Source organism: Procambarus clarkii, chromosome 27 (assembly GCF_040958095.1).
Source record: "Procambarus clarkii isolate CNS0578487 chromosome 27, FALCON_Pclarkii_2.0, whole genome shotgun sequence".
NCBI lineage: Eukaryota > Metazoa > Arthropoda > Malacostraca > Decapoda > Cambaridae > Procambarus > Procambarus clarkii.
Window position 1 is genome coordinate 6,846,572 of NC_091176.1, and position 22,594 is coordinate 6,869,165.

At 41.4% G+C, this 22,594-nt stretch overlaps 1 protein-coding gene across 1 annotated transcript in view; it reads right to left on the minus strand.

The window, feature by feature from the left end:
* The window catches only part of LOC123762810 (uncharacterized), a 367,859-nt gene that overhangs the window by 249,695 nt on the left and 95,570 nt on the right, over positions 1-22,594 (minus strand). Inside the window, exon 4 of the mRNA XM_069332301.1 lies at positions 5,898-6,023. Coding sequence (XP_069188402.1) covers positions 5,898-6,023 — 126 coding nt within the window. The remainder of the gene's footprint in view (positions 1-5,897; positions 6,024-22,594) is intronic.

Sequence of the window (22,594 nt, forward strand, 5' to 3'; positions counted from 1 at the left end):
GAGATCTGAACGCCAAGCACAGAACACGGAAGGAACAACCAAGCAGGAGAAGCCATCCACAATATGATAAGGAACGGAAATCTAACCCACCTGGGCCGAGACTTCCCAACTTACGTTAGACAAGGCCACAGTGGTAAACCAGACATAATACTGTCCAACAACCACCACTTCCTAAACACCCACATAGAAAGGGGCCCTGTGAGCATAAGCGACCACCAACCAATAATAATGATGCTATCAACTAACCCCATTCAGAAACCCTCACCACCAAGACTTCAATACACTAAAACTGACTGGAAAGCGTTCAAAAGCAGTGCACAGGAAATCAGTGTCACAGATTTTAATGGAAAGGAAACACCATGCATAAATGCTGCGTTAAATACATGGATTAGCACCATAGAAAAATGCATGAATGATCACATCCCCGTAGCTCACCATATAACGCTCCCACACCCCCCAGCCACTGAGGCGCTCAGGACACTGCAAACCAGATATAACAACCTTCTACAACTCATAACACAACACGGGTGGACGGATGAGCGCAAAAGACTACAAAGGGAACTACAAGATGAGCTGCAAGATCTATGCAAAACAGTACACCAAAAAATGTAATGATCTAATAAGCAAAACTCAAGTCTTATTTCAAAAACCCAGGAAAGTTCTGGAAGAAAGTAAAAACCCTGATGGGAAACTCACCTGAGGAAACACCCTACATCATAAATGCCTCAGGAAATAAACTCTATGAGGAGAGAGAACAAGAACAGGAATTCACAAAGTTCTAGGGAAAAAATATTCAGGATTAACCCAGAAGAAAATTTAAACTTTTGCCCCATTAATGAAAGGGAAATTACAACTCAAGTCAATAACAGAGCTGAAGCACTACTCCCGACGTAAACAATAGACCTTAACAACATCCGCAATGACCGCCACCTTATGAAACACATAACCATTGCAGAGGTCCATAAAACAATTATGGGTTTCAAGAACAAGGCACCGGGCAACAGCAAGATAAATAAGATGGTATTATCCAACCTACCAGTGATTGCACTCCATCAATACACATGTATAGTAAATGCAGCTCTTGCATCTGGACTATTCCCCACATACTTCAAGAATGCCACAATAAGATTAATCCCCAAGCCAGGTAAACCCCCAACCCAAACTGAAAATTATAGGCCAATTTCCCTCCTCGAAGTACCAGGTAAAATATTTGAAAAATAATTAATCAAAGACTTGTGAAGTACATGGAAGAGGAAGAGAAGTATAACACCAAGCAGCATGGGTTTAGGAACCGCAGAGGGGCCCATACAGCTATAGCCCTGATCTACGAGCATATAGCCAACGCAGTGTCAAAAAAAGATCAGTGTAATATAGTGCTTAGAGACGTTTCGAAAGCCTTCGACAAAGTGTGGCACACAGGCCTAATATATAAGATATCTCAACTAGGACTTCCCGAGAGATTTACTGCTACTCTGTGCAGCTTTATAGACAACAGAACTGCTAGGCTTAATATCGGCAGCTACTTGGGTGATGTAATAGACTGAAAAGTGGAGTACCACAAGGAAGCTGCCTCTCCCCCACTCTATTCAACATATATACAGCTGACCTACCCCAACCCCAACATGGAGAATGCATCACATACGCTGACGATATCACCCAAATAATATGCCAACTGGGTCCATCAAAGCCGCTACTAGCCGACAAGACCAAGGCAGCAATGGAATCCATAAACATCTTTGAGAAACAATGGAAAATCAGCACAAACAAACAAAAGTTCCAGATAATACACATTGCAAAAAGAAACCCGGACCCCATTATCCTTGACAACCGCCATATCCAATATGCGGAGGTAGACAGAATACTGGGACTCTTGATCAATAGAACAGGGATAAAAAATCCTGTAAAGGACCTACTAAACAAAGCCAAAGCAGCCTTAGGGAAACTGAGGAGATTCCGAAGCCTCAGTACGAAAATTCAGATAAACCTATATAAGGCTCTAGTTTGGCCGCATCTTGAGTATCCCCCCAGTACCACTACACACCTTAAAGAATACTAACATGCAAAAACTGCAAGCAGTGCAAAATAAGGCACTAAGGAGAGCAGCAAAACACCATCCACCATATAATCAGACAATCCAGGAACTCCGTGAACTCCTGAACATACAGCCACTCAACATCAGACTGTAGCACCAAGCCATCAGGGTGTGGAACACCATCGAAATGTTAGAGGATTCAATGTTAGAAAGATTGCTCCAGATGAGACGCCCCGCTCCCACAGCTGGTGGCCCAAGAGCCTCAATTCGGAGCACAGACTCCGGCAAAGAGGTGCTTGAGATCGGGAAGAGAAAGCAGGACATTTGGGGGGAGATAAATAGAACAAACTGTGTACCATTTACTCACAAAGACTCTGGCAGCAGAACATTCAAGAGGCGATGGAAAAAGTAGGGGGATGAATGGAATATCAGAACGAATCAAGAGAGCAGTAGAGTTATGGGCCCCAGAAAAAGTGGGGGGGGGGGAGGGAGAGAGAAAGGAATAGCCACGGAAGCGACCAGGACGAGCACCAAGCATCAGCTCCTGGAGACAGACACAAAGGGGGAAAACTATGAAATCAGAAGCTGGAGTTCAAGGAAATTGGTGGAATATCCACGAATGTTCCGTTGAAGAATAAACATCGGCAAATAGAGAAAGGACAGCAACAGAGAACAATGAAGAAACAAAGGGTAAAAAAAAGGAACACAGCATGATAAAAAAGTTCAGGATCAGGGTCAGCGAAGTCAGGGTTAGGGGGCATGGGTAAATTGAGTAAGGATGGAGGGAAGGGAGCGGGAGGACAGGACCCCCAGGACCCCCTCCTCCTCCTCCAACAGTGCGGTGCCAGTGCCCCCTCCCTCGGGGGACAACCGAGGGGTCAAGGACAGCATCAGGAGGGGCAGAAACCAGGGAGTGCATCTCAGCAAGGGCAGCAACCGAGAGGGAAGCGGGGGCCAACGAAACCTCCATAGCAGAAACGGGGCGCAACCACCGAAACGGGAGGGGACAGAGCGATGGAATCAGTGATGGGGGGGAATGGCGAGGAAGAAAGCAAAGCCTTCTAACCCGCTGGGGAGGAGGAAGGAGATGAGCCAGGCTTACGTTTCTGACTCAAAGAGACAGGTGTTCCATCAACAATGTACTGGGCAACAGACTCGAGCGTCTCAACAGAAGAAGAACGAGAGCGAACAACACGATGATCGCTGGGAGAGTGATGGACATCAGCCCTCACAGACAGATGGCGTGGAGAGCTAAGAGACAGGAAGGAGGATCGGAGGGAGATACGCAAGAAAACACAGGAGACATGACAGACTGGGTAGAAAGAAGGGAAACATCAGACAGAGGTTTGAGGTTTGGGGGGGACCCCCAAAAGAGGGGACCCTTCAAGACAGAACATAAAGGAACAGGGGCAGGAGGAGGTAAGCGTGTCCGGGTCTAAGGCCTGGAAATATGTTGTGAGACTGAGGAAGGTGGGAAGGACGAGGAGAGGAAGAGTGCAACACGCGAGCATAAGAGACACGAGCAAAAGGGGGGAGACAGCGAACTTGGCGCCTCATCTCAAGAAAAGACAAAATGACAAATATTTGGGATGGGACGAGGGGAAGGAATGATGCCCAATCACTTGGATGGTCGGGGATTGAACGCCAACCTGCATGAGGCGAGACCGTCACTCTACCGTCTAGCCCAAGTGGTTGGACACCCACAACAAGGAGCACTTGAATAAAGATTAATGATAATGATGTCATGACGAAATGCCTCCATCCTGTCAAGGAGAAATTGGAAAGGAGGAGGAGGAGGAGAGGTTTGCTTCCAGCTGGCCGTTACATGATCATGTCCCCCCTAACTCTTTGTCTTCCAGTGACGTAAGGTTTAAATCTCGTAGTTTCTCCTCGTAGCTCATACCCCTCAACTCGGGTACTAGTCTGGTGGCATATTTGTTAACTGTCTTCCATATTTCTGGTAGGTCATCTGTTTCCAGTGACGTGTTATACACCATGGAAAGTGGCAAGCAAAGTGCTTCTGCACACGTTTTAAGTCCCTATGGTGAGATTTCGTCCGGTCCAACAGCCTTTCTCACGTCCAGATCCAACAAGTGCGTCTTAACCTTATCTCTGGTTATTTCGAACCGTTCCAAGACCGCCTGGTTTATTGCCACCTCTCCTAGTTCAGTGACTTCTCGTTCTATTGTGAAAACCTCTTTGTCATTCTCTGTATCTATCCTCTCCCGTTCTCCTTTCAATCACCTGTTCTTTCACAGTTGCTTCTCTCCTAATGTGACAGTGGAGTAGCTTTGGTTCGGACTTTACTTTATATGCTACATCATTTTCATACTGTCTCTCTACTTCTCTTCTCGCACTGGGATGCATGTTCTCTCTGTCCTCCGATATTCTTTTATTTCCAGCTTGTGCAACTTCTTGTTGCACAACAAGTGGGAGCAGCAGTTAAAAAAGCTTACCAAACTCTGGGAATAATTAAGCGTACCTTCACCTTTAGTGAAAGGAAGTTAGTCATTCAATTGTATAGTCTCTGGTGCACCTCTACCTGCATTGTTACATCCAAGTATGGAGACTTCATCTTCAGAAAGACATAGCTACACTGGAGAAGATGCAATACCAGACAACAAAAATCATACCGGAGCTTAGTCATCTCTCATATAAAGAACAGTTGAGGGCCACAGGACTAACAGCACTGCAGGCCAGGCATGACAGGGCGGATCTCATCGAAACCTTTAAAATACTGAACAATTGGGAGAATGTTGATCTGTAACAATTTCTTTAAAAAGGCAGATGAAGCATGAACGTGGAGCAACGGGTTCAAGCTCAACAAGCCATAATTTAGGACTGAAAACAGGAGATGTTTTTTCACCCATAGGGTTGTAAACCCATGGAATCGCCTACCCCCCGAAGCCGTAAACCGCCAAAAAACTGCTGGGTTTTAAAATACAGCCGGAAAAAACCAACAGGGAAAATGGGGGGGACATATGACAAGCCGCCGGCTTCCTATCCTCATCGAGGCCGCTAGTGTTAGTGGCCCTCAGATAAAAAAAAAAGGTAAATTTTGGTAGTTCCTCCATGCATTTTTATATAGTTCCTTTGCTTCCATACATGCCCTATTAAACCACGGATTCCTCTTTTGCTTCTCATTTTTTCCTTCAGGGCCAGGATATTTCATCATGTCTTATATGGACATGATGTTCTGAGTTCTGTTTCCCATGATATATCCCTCAGTAATTTTCTCATCTCCTCATAATTTCCCTTTCAGTACACCAGCCCCTTGCCTTCTAGTTCTTTTGGGGGGGATGTTACTCCTAGCTCTACTAGATACTCAAATATCAGTACACTGTGATCATTCATTCCCAAGGGGTTTGCAAGGGGCTCATTCCTTATATCTGACTCATCCAAGGTGAATATCAGATCAAGTCTAGCTGGTTCATCTTCCTCTCATTCTTATCGGTCCCTTGATGTGTTGGCTTAGAACGTTTCTTGTTGCCACATCCAGCAGCTTAGCTCACCATGATGTTCATGCATCCACCATATGGGTCTCTGTTCTCCCAATCTATCTTCCGTGGTTGAAGTCTTCTATGATTAACAGTCTGGATCTATTCCTGCAAGCAACAGAAGCTGCTCTCTCTATTATATTAATGGTTGCCATGTTTATCATATTCCTGTCTGGGCCTTCTGTCATTCAATGAGGGGTTATATGTTACTACTATTATTATTTTTTGCCCTACAATTGCTATGGTGTCTATTATAGTCACTGAACCCTTCACAGCCCTGGATAACCATCTCAAGTTATCCAGGTACCAGACGAAGACAGGTTCTGGGTACAGACCGTAGAGTACGTGACAAAAATACAAGTTCTTACCTTCCTTGTACCAGACAAAGACAGGTTCCGGGTAGGCACGGAAGTATACATGCCAAGTAATACTAGGTTCAGCCTTGGTAATGTTGGGATGGTCGACCCTCAGCTGCACATGGGCCGAGTTCTTGCCTGAGGAACGTAATACATTCAAAACCTTGATAAAAAGTAACGTATTTGCATTAAATCTACAAAATAATAATAGTTTTAAACCATTTATATAGTATATTTAAAAAAATTAACATATTTCTGAAAATTCATTAAAACACTACTTGGTATGAAATATCATGTTTACTGATGTTATGGTCAGTTGTGAAAGTATCTTGTTTACCTGCTCACTACAAATTTCGAAAAAACATTAGCATGTACACAGGCTATGTGCGCTCCGTCATAGACTATGCCGCACCAGTTCTGTGCATCTACTCCCAAAGTAATATGAAAAGGCTCGAAAGCATTCAGAATGAAGCCATGACAATCATTCTTGGAGTTCCAAGAACTGCCAAAACGTCCAATCTACGAGAGGAGTTGTCCCTCCCCAGTGTTAAAAGCAGAATTAAGGAGCTGAATGCTAAGCTTGCAATTAGGATAGCCAGAGATCCCCATTACAATGATATTGCTAAGAAAAAACTGAGTTCTGTGCTACTTTCAGGGGAACACAGGAGAAGCAAAAAATGGCATCACAGATGCTCTGCTACCTCGAAGAGCTTCACCTGCTTGAGCAAGCCCGTGAGCTCCTGCCTGTAGAGAGGTTACCTCCCTGGGAGGATGACTCATGCAAGATTATCATCAATGAAATGGCAATGAAAAATTCAACATGATACCACAAGAAATGAGGCACAAGTATCTCGAGGAAATTTTTAAAGAAGCCAGAGATGAACTAGATCAAATCTACACTGATGGGTCATCAAATCCTGTCAATGGCAGGGCTGGTGTAGCATACATGGTAATTAAGGATAATACTTTCCAACGCAGAAATGAAGAAAAAGCACGTTTTGAGAACTATGTCTCTTCAACGCAAGCAGAGCTAACTGCTATTGTTATGGCGATAAGGTTTCTTGAACGAAATACTAATGGTGCAGTGATTTGCACTGATACAAAAGCAGCACTTCAAAGCCTAAGTAACAATTGGGCAGAAAATCTTGCAATAGTCGCTGAAATTAAGAGTTGTAAGAGTACTTACCAATCAGGGAAGAGTCGTCAAGCTTCTGTGGATCCTCTCCCATGTTGGAATATGTGGGAATGAACAAGCAGATGTGCTGGCTGCTGAAGGAGACCATACTGAATACTTCATACCCAAGACTACTACAAATTAGAGGTATTGTCAGGCAACATCACCGTGACAAGGTAACTGAGGAAAGGAGGATAGAAGCACAAACCAGTGAATCTGTACGATGGTACAACATGGTTGCAGCTGACAATCCCAATCATTATGGACGAAGAGGAGGTGGATGCAGGAGAGAATCAGTAATAGCGAGAATCCGTCTTGGATACAAATATCCATGGAGATATGGAATGGAAACAACTGTTGATCAGCGAAGCTGTAGAACCTGTGATGAGAGTGACGGACACTGCCTTGACCACTATCTACGGAAATGTGAACACCAGAGAGACATTAGAAGTATGTGTAGAATAATAAACCCCACATTGTTTGAGTTAGGAAAACACTATTTGTCAAATATTGATGCAGTTCTTAAAAGATTCCCCCATTTTGCACCTGCAAGATAACGTAAGCTTTTAAGGGTTGACAGATGTTAATCTTCTTGTTTGATAAGCTGTTCACTTGAGACAGTTAAGCAAGTCCCAGCTGTGTCTGGGTACAAGTGACAGGATGAACAACCCAGCGGGTTTTCTTCCTTTTGGGGAGTGTTGTACAAGCTGCTATGGTGGTGTGTCCACTCACAAGATGAGTGGCGCTGCCCAATACTGTCATTATGGCGGTGTGTCCACTCACAAGATGAGTGGCGCTGCCCAATAATCTCGCCCCTCGGGGCAATTTTAAAATAATTTAAATTAGCAAATACTTGGCCTTAAAATGATGGTCTGTGAGAGAGAGTCCTATTGATGGAGGGCTCCCTCTCCCAGGCCACATGAACTGATGGTTCTTGGACATTAGCAGTGGTTTATATAACTTTGATCCATTTTTGATAGATCAATTAAAGGGCGATTTGAGTAGGATCATTGATACACATTTGTCTCACTAATTCATTGTAAATATTTGCTATCTTATGCTATTATTATCCATGTGTGGGCCTATTGATGCAACTTTTATTTTATGGCCCATAAACCATAAGTGGGTAAAAATAGGAGCTGCCCTTCTGCGGTTCTTATGCGGCTCTTATTAATATCCACCTAATTCCCATTCATTTTTTTCATTGTACCTCACCTCACTTCACCTCTCTCTCCTGCCTCTATATATGTCCAATACTTGATATGTAAATCATTCCTTCTGAAGCTGTATTAAAATACGAAAGTTCTTAGGAAATTCCTGTTTAAATTCTTCCTACGTGGTCTGACACTGTCATTCATTCATATATATATATATATATATATATATATATATATATATATATTATTATTATTATTATTGTACATGTTGTACAATATGGGAATCGCAGAAAATTATTAAATACAGAGGTCTAGCACACTGCTTTGTTCCGATCGGCTCAGAGACCCTCGGTTCGTGGGGAAAATGTGCATTGAAGTTCCTGAAGGAATTGGGGGACAAATTGATCAGCGCTACAAAAGACCAGAGAGCAAAAAGTTTCTTGTTCCAGTGCCTCAGTGTTGCGATTCAGAGGGGAAATGCCTGTTGCGTCTTGGGCACTAGTCCAACTTCAGAGGAATTCGAAGAAGTGTTTGACTTGCAACAATGATCGAACCCGTCTGTGACATTCATCAATGTTTCCCATTGTCGTGTTTTTCAAGAGATTCATAACCTTTAACCCTTAAATGGCGCATAGCTATATACCATTTGACACCCACAGGCGCATACCAAAAAAAAAAAAAAAATTATTTTTTCGTCCTAACCTGTTAATTTGTGTTCACTGATCACGGGAAAAATAATAAAAAAATCGTAAGTGGCATATATTGCCCACTATAGGGCGGGGAAGTGTGGCAAAAATCAGGCGCTGACTGAGCGTGCGTCCCAGGCGGTCTGTTGATCGCCAGCTGTCAGGCCAGAGTTTCCACAAAGAGATAATTACCTAATTATTTCTATGTCTGATTGTTTTTCGTAGTTTTTTGCTGTAATATTATTCAATAGTGTGTAGTGTGATATATTTATATAATAAAATGAGTGAACCATCGCTGTACTCAAAAATATGGTGTGCATATGGTTGATTCAATTATGTTCATCAAACAGTGAACAAATACTTTGTTGGTTATTACACTATATACACAGGTTATATATAAGTATCTGCATGTTTTGTTCACCATGACAAACCACTAAGATGGTATGCTGAGTGGCAGTGGCAGGCAGTGACTGGCTGCCACTCCCTCCCTCACCTCACCTGACTTGCCACCATTCTCCTCCCACCATACTGTTTTTGCTTTTATATACAGACGTTATATATAAGTATTTACATGTTTTGTTCACCATAACTGTACATCTAAGCTTGTATGGTGAGTAAAGGCACAGAGACGTAGCTACTCACACAGTCAGCTGGTGGCGGCCGCCCTCAAGGCCAGACGCACTAATATTTCTCCTCCAACAATACTGTGTGGTGTTATTACGCTATATACACACATTATATATAAATATCTACCTGTTTTATTCACCATACTTGTACAAGTAAACTGGTATGGTGCCCAAAGACCATCGTGGTCATCAGTAAAAATGATAAGTCCTGCAGACGACGCTCCACCCTCACCAAAATGGCGGCTCCCAACCTCCTACTCTCGCTGTTATCTCACACTATACACACGTTATATATAAGTATCTACATTTGTGTTCACCATAGCGAACCACTAAGCTGGTATGGTGACTGCAGTCAATAAAAGGGCCACACACACTCAAAAGACAACGCCACCATCCTCCCTCCCACAGCATTACTCCTCCCTCCATGGCACACAGCGCCAAATATCACCACAATCCTGCTATTCAGTTGTATCACAGTCAGGGGTCTTCTGTAATAATATCATCGCTACATAATAGCATGAACAAGTATATTATGGCATTTTTAGGCGATGCTGTGGTCACAAGCTGAACAGCAGTGCTGTGAGCTCATGCTGCGTGTGTCAGGCTTGGTAACTGACTCAATACTGAGGCCCCTAACACCTGGGAGTTTGGCCCACGATTTTTTTTAAAAATGGCGTCTGTTTACAAGAGCCCTGATGAAGGTGTGGTGAACCCCGTGTATCCGCGGGCCATTTAAATCTTGCGTAGTACTCCAAAGCATCACATGATGTGATGCGCAATTTACTGCAAGTCGGTCAAAGCATCATATGATGTGATGCGCAATTGAAGGGTTAAGCACCTTTTTGTAATATTATTTTTGTATCAACCCATGTATATCTTATAACCATCAAACACATAATAATGCACAAAAAATAAAAAAGGAAGGGGGTGGTAGGAGAAAAGCACACAGAAACTGTATTGGAGCGGATCTAAACATTCCCTCTAATGCGTGGTTTCCTCCGAGGCTATGGGTTCCCCTTCTTCCAGCTAGAGGTCGTACTCCTTTCTATATATACAGTGGTACCTCGGAACACGAGTGTCTCTGTATGCGAGTTTTTTTGGAATACGAGCAGGATTTCCTCGGAAAATGTGTCTCGGAAGGCGAGGGTTACCTCGGAACACGAGTTTGTTGATAAGTATATGGAGCACCACTTGGCAAATGGAATTTAATGTTAATAAATGTCATGTTATGGAATGTGGAATAGGAGAACATAGACCCCACACAACCTATATATTATGTGAGAAATCTTTAAAGAATTCTGATAAAGAAAGAGATCTAGGAGTGGTTCTAGATAGAAAACTATCACCTGAGGACCACATTAAGAATATTGTGCAAGGAGCCTATGCAATGCTTTCTAACTTCAGAATTGCATTTAAATACATGGATGGCGATATACTAAAGAAATTGTTCATGACTTTTGTTAGGCCAAAGCTAGAATATGCAGCTGTTGTGTGGTGCCCATATCTTAAGAAGCACATCAACAAACTGGAAAAGGTGCAAAGACATGCTACTAAGTGGCTCCCAGAACTGAAGGGCAAGAGCTACGAGGAGAGGTTAGAAGCATTAAATATGCCAAAACTAGAAGACAGAAGAAAAAGAGGTGATATGATCACTACGTACAAAATAGTAACAGGAATTGATAAAATCGACAGGGAAGACTTCCTGAGACCTGGAACTTCAAGAACAAGAGGCCATAGATTTAAATTAGCTAAACACAGATGCCGAAGAAATATAAGAAAATTCACCTTCGCAAATAGAGTGGTAGACGGTTGGAACAAGTTAAGTGAGAAGGTGGTGGAGGCCAAGACCGTCAGTAGTTTCAAAGCGTTATATGACAAAGAGTGCTGGGAAGACGGGACACCACGAGCGTAGCTCTCATCCTGTAACTACACTTAGGTAATTACACTTAGGTAATTACGTGTACAGGCCGACTAGCGCATGGTGGCACGGCGATCGCGCCTCAGTTTACCATTGTCTCGCACCCAGTGACTATCCCACCTGAATTCTTCACAAGGATTTACAGTTTTTTGTCAGTTTTTTGGCCATTTGAGCATAAAAGTTGTCATTATATATCTCGCCATGGGTCTCAAGAAAGCCATTGGTAAAGTTCAACCTAAGAAAATAGCTGAGAGTAGAGGCAGTAGAGGATGTCCCTTCTTGATTAAGAAAATGTGTGAAGTATGGGAAGAACTGTAAAGTTTTGTTGAAAAAACTCACCCAGATAAAGCTGTAGCAGGCCGTTACATTGACCTTTTAAATGACAATGTGATGTCTTACTACAGACAAGTGCTAAAATGTAGGGAAAAACAAGTGTCTTTAGACAGATTCTTAGTAAAACAAGCAAGTCCTAGTGGTATGCAGGCAAAATGTGCCAGAGTGTGCATACCAGTGAAGTCCTCACTGCCTGATGTTATAATGGAAGGAGACTCCCCCTTCCAAACAGTAACACCTCTCCTCCTCCCTCCTCCTCACATCTTCTATACACCAACAACAGTCCTCAGCAAGGGTAAGTAATAACTTGAACATAGTTTTGTAGGTTTATTTAGATGAATTAGGTATAAAAATTTAGTTTGATGTGGGGTTTTTGGGGTAGTCAGGAACGGATTAATTCATTTCCCATTATTTCATATGGGGAAATCAGCTTCGGAATACGAGCCGTCTCCAGGAACGAATTAAACTCTTAAACTGAGGTACCCCTGTGTGTAATTACCTAAGTGTAATTACCTAAGTGTAGTTACAGGATGAGAGCTACGCTCGTGGTGTCCCGTCTTCCCAGCACTCTTTGTCATATAACGCTTTCAAACTACTGACGGTCTTGGCCTCCACCACCTTCTCCCCTAACTTGTTCCAACCGTATACCACTCTGTTTGCGAAAGTGAACTTTCTTATATTTCTTCGGCATCTGTGTTTAGCTAGTTTATATCTATGACCTCTTGTTCTTAAAGTTCCAGGTCTCAGGAAATCTTCCCTATCGATTTTATCAATTCCTGTTACTATTTTGTATGTAGTGATCATATCACCTCTTTTTCTTCTGTCTTCTAGTTTTGGCATATTTAATGCCTCTAACCTCTCCTCGTAGCTCCTGCCCTTCAGTTCTGGGAGCCACTTAGTAGCATGTCTTTGCACCTTTTCCAGTTTGTTGATGGGCTTCTTAAGATATGGGCACCACACAACAGCTGCATATTCTAGCTTTGGTCTAACAAAAGTCATGAACAATTTCTTTAGTATATCGCCATCCATGTATTTAAAAGCAATTCTGAAGTTAGAAAGCATAGCATAGGCTCCTTGCACAATATTCTTTATGTGGTCCTCAGGTGATAGTTTTCTATCTAGAACCACCCCTAGATCTCTTTCTTTATCAGAATTCTTTAAAGATTTCTCTCATAATATATAGGTTGTGTGGGGTCTATGTTCTCCTATTCCACATTCCATAACATGACATTTATTAACATTAAATTCCATTTGCCAAGTGGTGCTCCATATACTTATTTTGTCCAGGTCTTCTTGAAGGGCATGACAATCATCTAAATTTCTTATCCTTCCTATTATCTTAGCATCATCAGCAAACATGTTCATATAATTCTGTATACCAACTGGTAGATCATTTATGTACACAATAAACATCACTGGTGCAAGAACTGAACCCTGTGGTACTCCACTTGTGACATTTCTCCATTCCGATACATTGCCTCTGATTACTGCCCTCATTTTTCTATCAGTCAGAAAATTTTTCATCCATGATAGAAGCTTACCTGTCACCCCTCCAATATTTTCCAGTTTCCAGAACAACCTCTTATGTGGAACTCTGTCGAAAGCCTTTTTTAGGCCCAGATAGATGCAGTCAACCCAACCATCTCTTTCCTGTAATATCTCTGTGGCTCAATCATAGAAACTGAGTAAATTCGATACACAGGATCTTCCAGATCGAAAACCATACTGTCTGTCTGATATTATATCATTTCTCTCCAGGTGTTCTACCCATTTAGTTTTGATTAGTTTTTCCAATACTTTCACTATTACACTTGTCAATGATACAGGTCTATAATTGAGGGGGTCTTCCCTGCTGCCACTTTTGTAGATTGGAACTATGTTAGCCTGTTTCCACACGTCTGCTACGATTCCTGTACACAGGGATGCCTAAAAGATCAGGTGAAGTGGAATGCTGAGCTCAGATGCACATTCTCTCAGAACCCATGGTGAAACTCCATCTGGGCCAGCTGCTTTGTTCTTACCGAGCTCCTGTAGCATATTTTCCACTTCATCTCTAGACACCTCTATCCGCTCTATGTTGTTCTCTGGAATTCTTATTGTGTCTGGTTCTCTGAAGATTTCATTTTGTACAAACACACTTTGGAACTTTTCATTTAATGTTTCACACATTTCCTTTTCATTTTCCGTGAATCTGTTTCCCATTTTCAACCTCTGGATATTATCCTTTACCTGCAATTTGTTGATTATGAATTTGTAGAATAGGCCCGGTTCTGTTTTACTTTTATCCGCTATCCCTTTTTCAAAATTTCTTTCTGCCTCTCTCCTTACTGCTGTATAGTTGTTTCTCACATCTTTGTATCGCTGGTATGTTTGGGGGTTTGACCTCTTCCTATACTGATTCCATTTTTGTGTCTTTCGGTCTCTTGCCCTCTCACAATTTCTGTCGAACCAATCCTGTTTTCTGGCCCTGCATCTCTGTTTTGGGATAATTTTTTTTGTGCCTTTATCATATATTTCACAAAACTTGACATACATCTCATTCACTTCCTTGCCTAGCATCAAGTCTGTCCAATTATACTCACTAAAAAAATTTCTAAGGTCACCATAATGTCCTCTCCTGAAGTCTGGTTTTTCAACTGCTTCAACCTCCTTATTTTCTTCCAGCTTATAACGCATTGCATACTTTATTCCCAAAAAGACATGGTCACTTTTACCCAAGGGAGGAAGGTACTGAATGTCAAATATCTCTTCCTCCTTCCTGGTAAATATCAAATCTAGCATGGAGGGAACGTCCCCTTCCCTCATCCTCGTAGCTTGTTTAACATGTTGATACAAGAATGTTTCCAGGATGAGGTCTACAAATTTAAAGGTCCAAAAATCTTCTGTTTTAGCTTCATATGCTTCCTAGTCTATGGATTTCAAGTTGAAGTCACCGACTATCAACAGTCGTGATCTATCGTTATCCGCTCTCGCTATAATCTCTCTCATTATTGTTATAAGACCTTCACGTTTACTATCTAGCTCCTCCTTTGACCATGTGCTGCTTGGCAGTGGACTATATGCATTTATTATCATTAGTTTATCATCCTCATGGCAGATCTCTAGTGCTATTATGTCAACTTCTTGTGGATTGGCACTCATTATTTCGTTCACCTTTAGGTGTTCTTTTACCAGCACAGCAACGCCACCGTCTTTCTTAATTTTTCTGTCCCGTCTCCAAATTGAGTAGCCCCTTGGGAATATGACCTCATTTAAAATTACATCTTCAAGTTTTGTCTCCGTGAGTGCAACAATGTCTGGTGTCTGCAGCTGTATTACATCACTTAACTCCAGTATCTTCGATCTCACTCCATCTATGTTGGCGTATGCAATCTTCAGGAACTTGTTCCCCCTCTCCTTATTTTTCACTCCCCCCTCTCTCTATTGATTTTGCTGGTTTGCCTTATGTACCACTTTACTGGTTTGCCTACCCTTATCACTTTGTAGAAAAATGAATTTATTTCTTCTTCATTCCTGCTCTCATTTAAATGTTTTGCCTCGGCGAGGTTCAGTTTCAGCTTCTCTCCATCTTCTTTTGAAATCTATCTTTTTTTTATCTATGTGTGTAATTACCTAAGTGTAATTACCTAAGTGTAGTTACAGGATGGAGCTACGCTCGTGGTGTCCCGTCTTCCCAGAACTCTGTCATATAATGCTTTGAAACTACTGACGGTCTTGGCCTCCACCACCTTCTCACTTAACTTGTTCCAACCGTCTACCACTCTATTTGCGAAGGTGAATTTTCTTATATTTCTTCGGCATCTGTGTTTAGCTAGTTTAAATCTATGACCTCTTGTTCTTGAAGTTCCAGGTCTCAGGAAATCTTCCCTGTCGATTTTATCAATTCCTGTTACTATTTTGTATGTAGTGATCATATCACCTCTTTTTCTTCTGTCTTCTAGTTTTGGCATGTTTAATGCTTCCAACCTCTCCTCGTAGCTCTTGCCCTTCAGTTCTGGGAGCCACTTCGTAGCATGTCTTTGCACCTTTTCCAGTTTGTTGATGTGCTTCTTAAGATATGGGCACCACACAACAGCTGCATATTCTAGCTTTGGCCTAACAAAAGTCATGAACAATTTCTTTAGTATATTGCCATCCATGTATTTAAATGCAATTCTGAAGTTAGAAAGCATCGCATAGGCTCCTTGCACAATATTCTTTATGTGGTCCTCAGGTGATAGTTTTCTATCTAGAACCACCCCTAGATCTCTTTCTTAATCAGAATTCTTTAAAGATTTCTCACATAATATATAGGTTGTATGGGGTCTATGTTCTCCTATTCCACATTCCATAACATGACATTTATTAACATTAAATTCCATTTGCCAGGTGGTGCTCCATATACTTATTTTGTCCAGGTCTTCTTGAAGTGCATGACAATCATCTAAATTTCTTATCCTTCCTATTATCTTAGCATCATCAGCAAACATGTTCATATAATTCTATATACCAACTGGTAGATCATTTATGTACACAATAAACATCACTGGTGCAAGAACTGAACCCTGTGGTACTCCACTTGTGACATTTCTCCATTCCGATACATTGCCTCTGATTACTGCCCTCATTTTTCTATCAGTCAGAAAATTTTTCATCCATGATAGAAGCTTACCTGTCACCCCTCCAATATTTTCCAGTTTCCAGAACAACCTCTTATGTGGAACTCTGTCGAAAGCCTTTTTTAGGTCCAGATAGATGCAGTCAACCCAACCATCTCTTTCCTGTAATATCTCTGTGGCTCGATCATAGAAACTGAGTAAATTCGATACACAGGATCTTCCAGATCGAAAACCATACTGTCTGTCTGATATTATATCATTTCTCTCCAGGTGTTCTACCCATTTAGTTTTGATTAGCTTTTCCAATACTTTCACTATTACACTTGTCAATGATACAGGTCTATAATTGTGTTTTTATATAATTATATATTTATATATATATTTATTTAATTATATATATATTTATATAATTATATATTTATAATTATAACTGTAATTGTGTAAAAGAGTGTGTGTGTGTGTAATTACCTAAGTGTAGTTACAGGATGAGAGCTACGCTCGTGGTGTCCCGTCTTCCCAGCACTCTTTGCATTATAACGCTTTGAAACTACTGACGGTCTTGGCCTCCACCACCTTCTCACTTAACTTGTTCCAACCGTCTACCACTCTATTTGCGAAGGTGAATTTTCTTATATTTCTTCGGCATCTGTGTTTAGCTAGTTTAAATCTATGACCTCTTGTTCTTGAAGTTCCAGGTCTCAGGAAATCTTCCCTGTCGATTTTATCAATTCCTGTTACTATTTTGTATGTAGTGATCATATCACCTCTTTTTCTTCTGTCTTCTAGTTTTGGCATGTTTAATGCTTCCAACCTCTCCTCGTAGCTCTTGCCCTTCAGTTCTGGGAGCCACTTCGTAGCATGTCTTTGCACCTTTTCCAGTTTGTTGATGTGCTTCTTAAGATATGGGCACCACACAACAGCTGCATATTCTAGCTTTGGCCTAACAAAAGTCATGAACAATTTCTTTAGTATATTGCCATCCATGTATTTAAATGCAATTCTGAAGTTAGAAAGCATCGCATAGGCTCCTTGCACAATATTCTTTATGTGGTCCTCAGGTGATAGTTTTCTATCTAGAACCACCCCTAGATCTCTTTCTTTATCAGAATTCTTTAAAGATTTCTCACATAATATATAGGTTGTATGGGGTCTATGTTCTCCTATTCCACATTCCATAACATGACATTTATTAACATTAAATTCCATTTGCCAGGTGGTGCTCCATATACTTATTTTGTCCAGGTCTTCTTGAAGTGCATGACAATCATCTAAATTTCTTATCCTTCCTATTATCTTAGCATCATCAGCAAACATGTTCATATAATTCTATATACCAACTGGTAGATCATTTATGTACACAATAAACATCACTGGTGCAAGAACTGAACCCTGTGGTACTCCACTTGTGACATTTCTCCATTCCGATACATTGCCTCTGATTACTGCCCTCATTTTTCTATCAGTCAGAAAATTTTTCATCCATGATAGAAGCTTACCTGTCACCCCTCCAATATTTTCCAGTTTCCAGAACAACCTCTTATGTGGAACTCTGTCGAAAGCCTTTTTTAGGTCCAGATAGATGCAGTCAACCCAACCATCTCTTTCCTGTAATATCTCTGTGGCTCGATCATAGAAACTGAGTAAATTCGATACACAGGATCTTCCAGATCGAAAACCATACTGTCTGTCTGATATTATATCATTTCTCTCCAGGTGTTCTACCCATTTAGTTTTGATTAGCTTTTCCAATACTTTCACTATTACACTTGTCAATGATACAGGTCTATAATTGTGTTTTTATATAATTATATATTTATATATATATTTATTTAATTATATATATATTTATATAATTATATATTTATAATTATAACTGTAATTGTGTAAAAGAGTGTGTGTGTGTGTAATTACCTAAGTGTAGTTACAGGATGAGAGCTACGCTCGTGGTGTCCCGTCTTCCCAGCACTCTTTGTCATATAACGCTTTGAAACTACTGACGGTCTTGGCCTCCACCACCTTCTCACTTAACTTGTTCCAACCGTCTACCACTCTATTTGCGAAGGTGAATTTTCTTATATTTCTTCGGCATCTGTGTTTAGCTAGTTTAAATCTATGACCTCTTGTTCTTGAAGTGCCAGGTCTCAGGAATCCTTCCCTGTCGATTTTATCAATTCCTGTTACTATTTTGTACGTAGTGATCATATCACCTCTTTTTCTTCTGTCTTCTAGTTTTGGCATGTTTAATGCTTCCAACCTCTCCTCGTAGCTCTTGCCCTTCAGTTCTGGGAGCCACTTCGTAGCATGTCTTTGCACCTTTTCCAGCTTGTTGATGTGCTTCTTAAGATATGGGCACCACACAACAACTGCATATTCTAGCTTTGGCCTAACAAAAGTCATGAACAATTTCTTTAGTATATCGCCATCCATGTATTTAAATGCAATTCTGAAGTTAGAAAGCATCGCATAGGCTCCTTGCACAATATTCTTTGTGTGTGTGTGTGTGTAATTACCTAAGTGTAATTACCTAAGTGTAGTTACAGGATGAGAGCTACGCTCGTGGTGTCCCGTCTTCCCAGCACTCTTTGTCATATAACGCTTTGAAACTACTGACGGTCTTGGCCTCCACCACCTTCTCACTTAACTTGTTCCAACCGTCTACCACTCTATTTGCGAAGGTGAATTTTCTTATATTTCTTCGGCATCTGTGTTTAGCTAGTTTAAATCTATGACCTCTTGTTCTTGAAATTCCAGGTCTCGGGAAGTCTTCCCTGTCGATTTTATCAATTCCTGTTACTATTTTGTATGTAGTGATCATATCACCTCTTTTTCTTCTGTCTTCTAGTTTTGGCATATTTAATGCTTCTAACCTCTCCTCGTAGCTCTTGCCCTTCAGTTCTGGGAGCCACTTAGTAGCATGTCTTTGCACCTTTTCCAGTTTGTTGATGTGCTTCTTAAGATATGGGCACCACACAACAGCTGCATATTCTAGCTTTGGCCTAACAAAAGTCATGAACAATTTCTTTAGTATATCGCCATCCATGTATTTAAATGCAATTCTGAAGTTAGAAAGCATAGCATAGGCTCCTTGCACAATATTCTTTATGTGGTCCTCAGGTGATAGTTTTCTATCTAGAACCACTCCTAGATCTCTTTCTTTATCAGAATTCTTTAAAGATTTCTCACATAATATATAGGTTGTGTGGGGTCTATGTTCTCCTATTCCACATTCCATAACATGACATTTATTAACATTAAATTCCATTTGCCAAGTGGTGCTCCATATACTTATTTTGTCCAGGTCTTCTTGAAGGGCATGACAGTCATCTAAATTTCTTATCCTTCCTATTATCTTAGCATCATCAGCAAACATGTTCATATAATTCTGTATACCAACTGGTAGATCATTTATGTACACAATAAACATCACTGGTGCAAGAACTGAACCCTGTGGTACTCCACTTGTGACATTTCTCCATTCCGATACATTGCCTCTGATTACTGCCCTCATTTTTCTATCAGTCAGAAAATTTTTCATCCATGATAGAAGCTTACCTGTCACCCCTCCAATATTTTCCAGTTTCCAGAACAACCTCTTATGTGGAACTCTGTCAAAAGCCTTTTTTAGGTCCAGATAGATGCAGTCAACCCAACCATCTCTTTCCTGTAATATCTCTGTGGCTCGATCATAGAAACTGAGTAAATTCGATACACAGGATCTTCCAGATCGAAAACCATACTGTCTGTCTGATATTATATCATTTCTCTCTAGGTGTTCTACCCATTTAGTTTTGATTAGTTTTTCCAATACTTTCAGTATTACACTTGTCAATGATACAGGTCTATTGTGTGTGTGTGTGTGTGTGTGTGTGTGTGTGTGTGTGTGTGTGTGTGTGTGTGTGTGTGTGTGTGTGTGTGTGTGTGTGTGTGTGTGTGTGTGTGTACTCTCACCTAGTTGTACTGACCTATTTTTGCTTGCGGGGTTTGAGCTCTGGCTCTTTGGTCCCGCCTCTCAACTGTCAACCAACTGGTGTACAGATTCCTGAGCCTACTGGGCTTTATCATATCTACATTTAAAACTGTGTATGGAGTCAGCCTCCACCACATCACTGCCTAATGCATTCCATTTACTAACTACTCTGACACTGAAAAAGTTCTTTCTAACGTCCCTGTGGCTCATTTGGGTACTCAGTTTCTACCTGTCCCCCCTTGTGTGTGTACCACCCATGTTAAATAATCCAACCTTGTCTACCCTGTCAATTCCCCTGAGAATTTTGTATGTGGTGATCATGTCTTCCCGGGATCTTCTGTCTTCCAGCGACGTGAAGTGCAGTTCCTTCAGCCTTTCCTCCTAAGTCATGCCTCTTAGTTCTGGGACTAGCCTAGTGGCATACCTGGTTGATACCTGGTTGATGGGGTTCTGGGAGTTCTTCTACTCCCCAAGCCCGGCCCGAGGCCAGGCTCGACTTGTGAGAGTTTGTTCCAACAGGCTGTTGCTTGGAGCGGCCCGCAGGCCCACATACCCACCACAGCCCGGTTGGTCCGGCACTCCTTGGAGGAATAAATCTAGTTTCCTCTTGAAAATGTCCACGGTTGTTCCGGCAATATTTCTTATGCTTGCTGGGAGGACGTTGAACAACCGCGGACCTCTGATGTTTATACAGTGTTCTCTGATTGTGCCTATGGCACCTCTGCTCTTCACTGGTTCTATTCTACATTTTCTTCCATGTCGTTCACTCCAGTACGTTGTTATTTTACTGTGTAGATTTGGTACTTGGCCCTCCAGTATCTTCCAGATGTATATTATTTGATATCTCTCTCGTCTTCTTTCTAGTGAGTACATTTGGAGGGCTTTGAGACGATCCCAATAATTTAGGTGCTTTATTGCGTCTATGCGTGCCGTATATGTTCTCTGTATTCCCTCTATTTCGGCAATCTCTCCTGCTCTGAAGGGGGAAGTGAGTACTGAGCAGTACTCAAGACGGGACAACACAAGTGACTTGAAGAGTACAACCATTGTGATGGGATCCCTGGATTTGAAAGTTCTCGTAATCCATCCTATCATTTTTCTGGCAGTCGCAATATTTGCTTGGTTATGCTCCTTAAACGTTAGGTCGTCAGACATTATTATTCCCAAATCCTTTACATGCTGTTTTCCTACTATGGGTACATTTGATTGTGTTTTGTACTCTGTATTATGTTTAAGGTCCTCATTTTTACCGTACCTGAGTACCTGGAATTTATCACTGTTAAACATCATGTTATTTTCTGATGCCCAGTCGAAAACTTTATTAATATCAGCTTGAAGTTTTTCAATGTCCTCAGCCGAGGTAATTTTCATACTGATTTTTGTGTCATCTGCAAAGGATGATACGAAGCTGTGACTTGTATTTTTGTCTATATCTGATATGAGAATAAGGAAAAGCAGCGGTGCAAAGACTGTACCCTGAGGCACAGAGCTTTTCACTGCACTTGGACTAGATTTTATATGGTTGACAGTTACTCGCTGAGTCCTGTTTGACAGAAAACTGAGTACCCAGCGTTCTACTTTACCGGTTATTCCCATTGACTTCATTTTGTGTGCTATCACGCCATGGTCACATTTATCGAAAACCTTTGCGAAGCCCGTGTATATCACATCAGCATTCTGTTTTTCTTCTAATGCCTCAGTGACTTTGTCGTAGTGCTCAAGTAACTGTGAGAGGCACGATCTTCCCGCTCGAAATCCATGTTGGCCTGGGTTGTGAAGGTCATTGGTCTCCATGAAATTGGTGACCTGACTGCCAATCACTCTCTCAAATACTTTTATGATGTGCGATGTTAGTGCAACTGGTCTATAATTTTTTGCCAATGCTTTGCTCCCTCCCTTGTGTAGAGGGGCTATGTCTTCTACTTTAAGTGCATCTGGTATCTCCCCCGTGTCCAAGCTCTTCCTCCACACTATACTGAGTGCCTGTGCTACCGGCACTTTGCATTTCTTTATAAATATTGAATTCCATGAGTCTGGACCTGGGGCCGAGTGCATGGGCATGTTTTCAATTTCTTTTTCAAAATTTAGTGCGCTCGTGTTTATATCAGTTATATTTACAGGGGTTTGAATATCCCGCATAAAGAAATTGTCTGGATCTTCCACCTTCATATTGTTTATTGGAGTGCTAAACATGTCCTCATACTGCTTTTTTAGGATTTCACTAATTTCTTTGTCATCCTCCGTGTATGA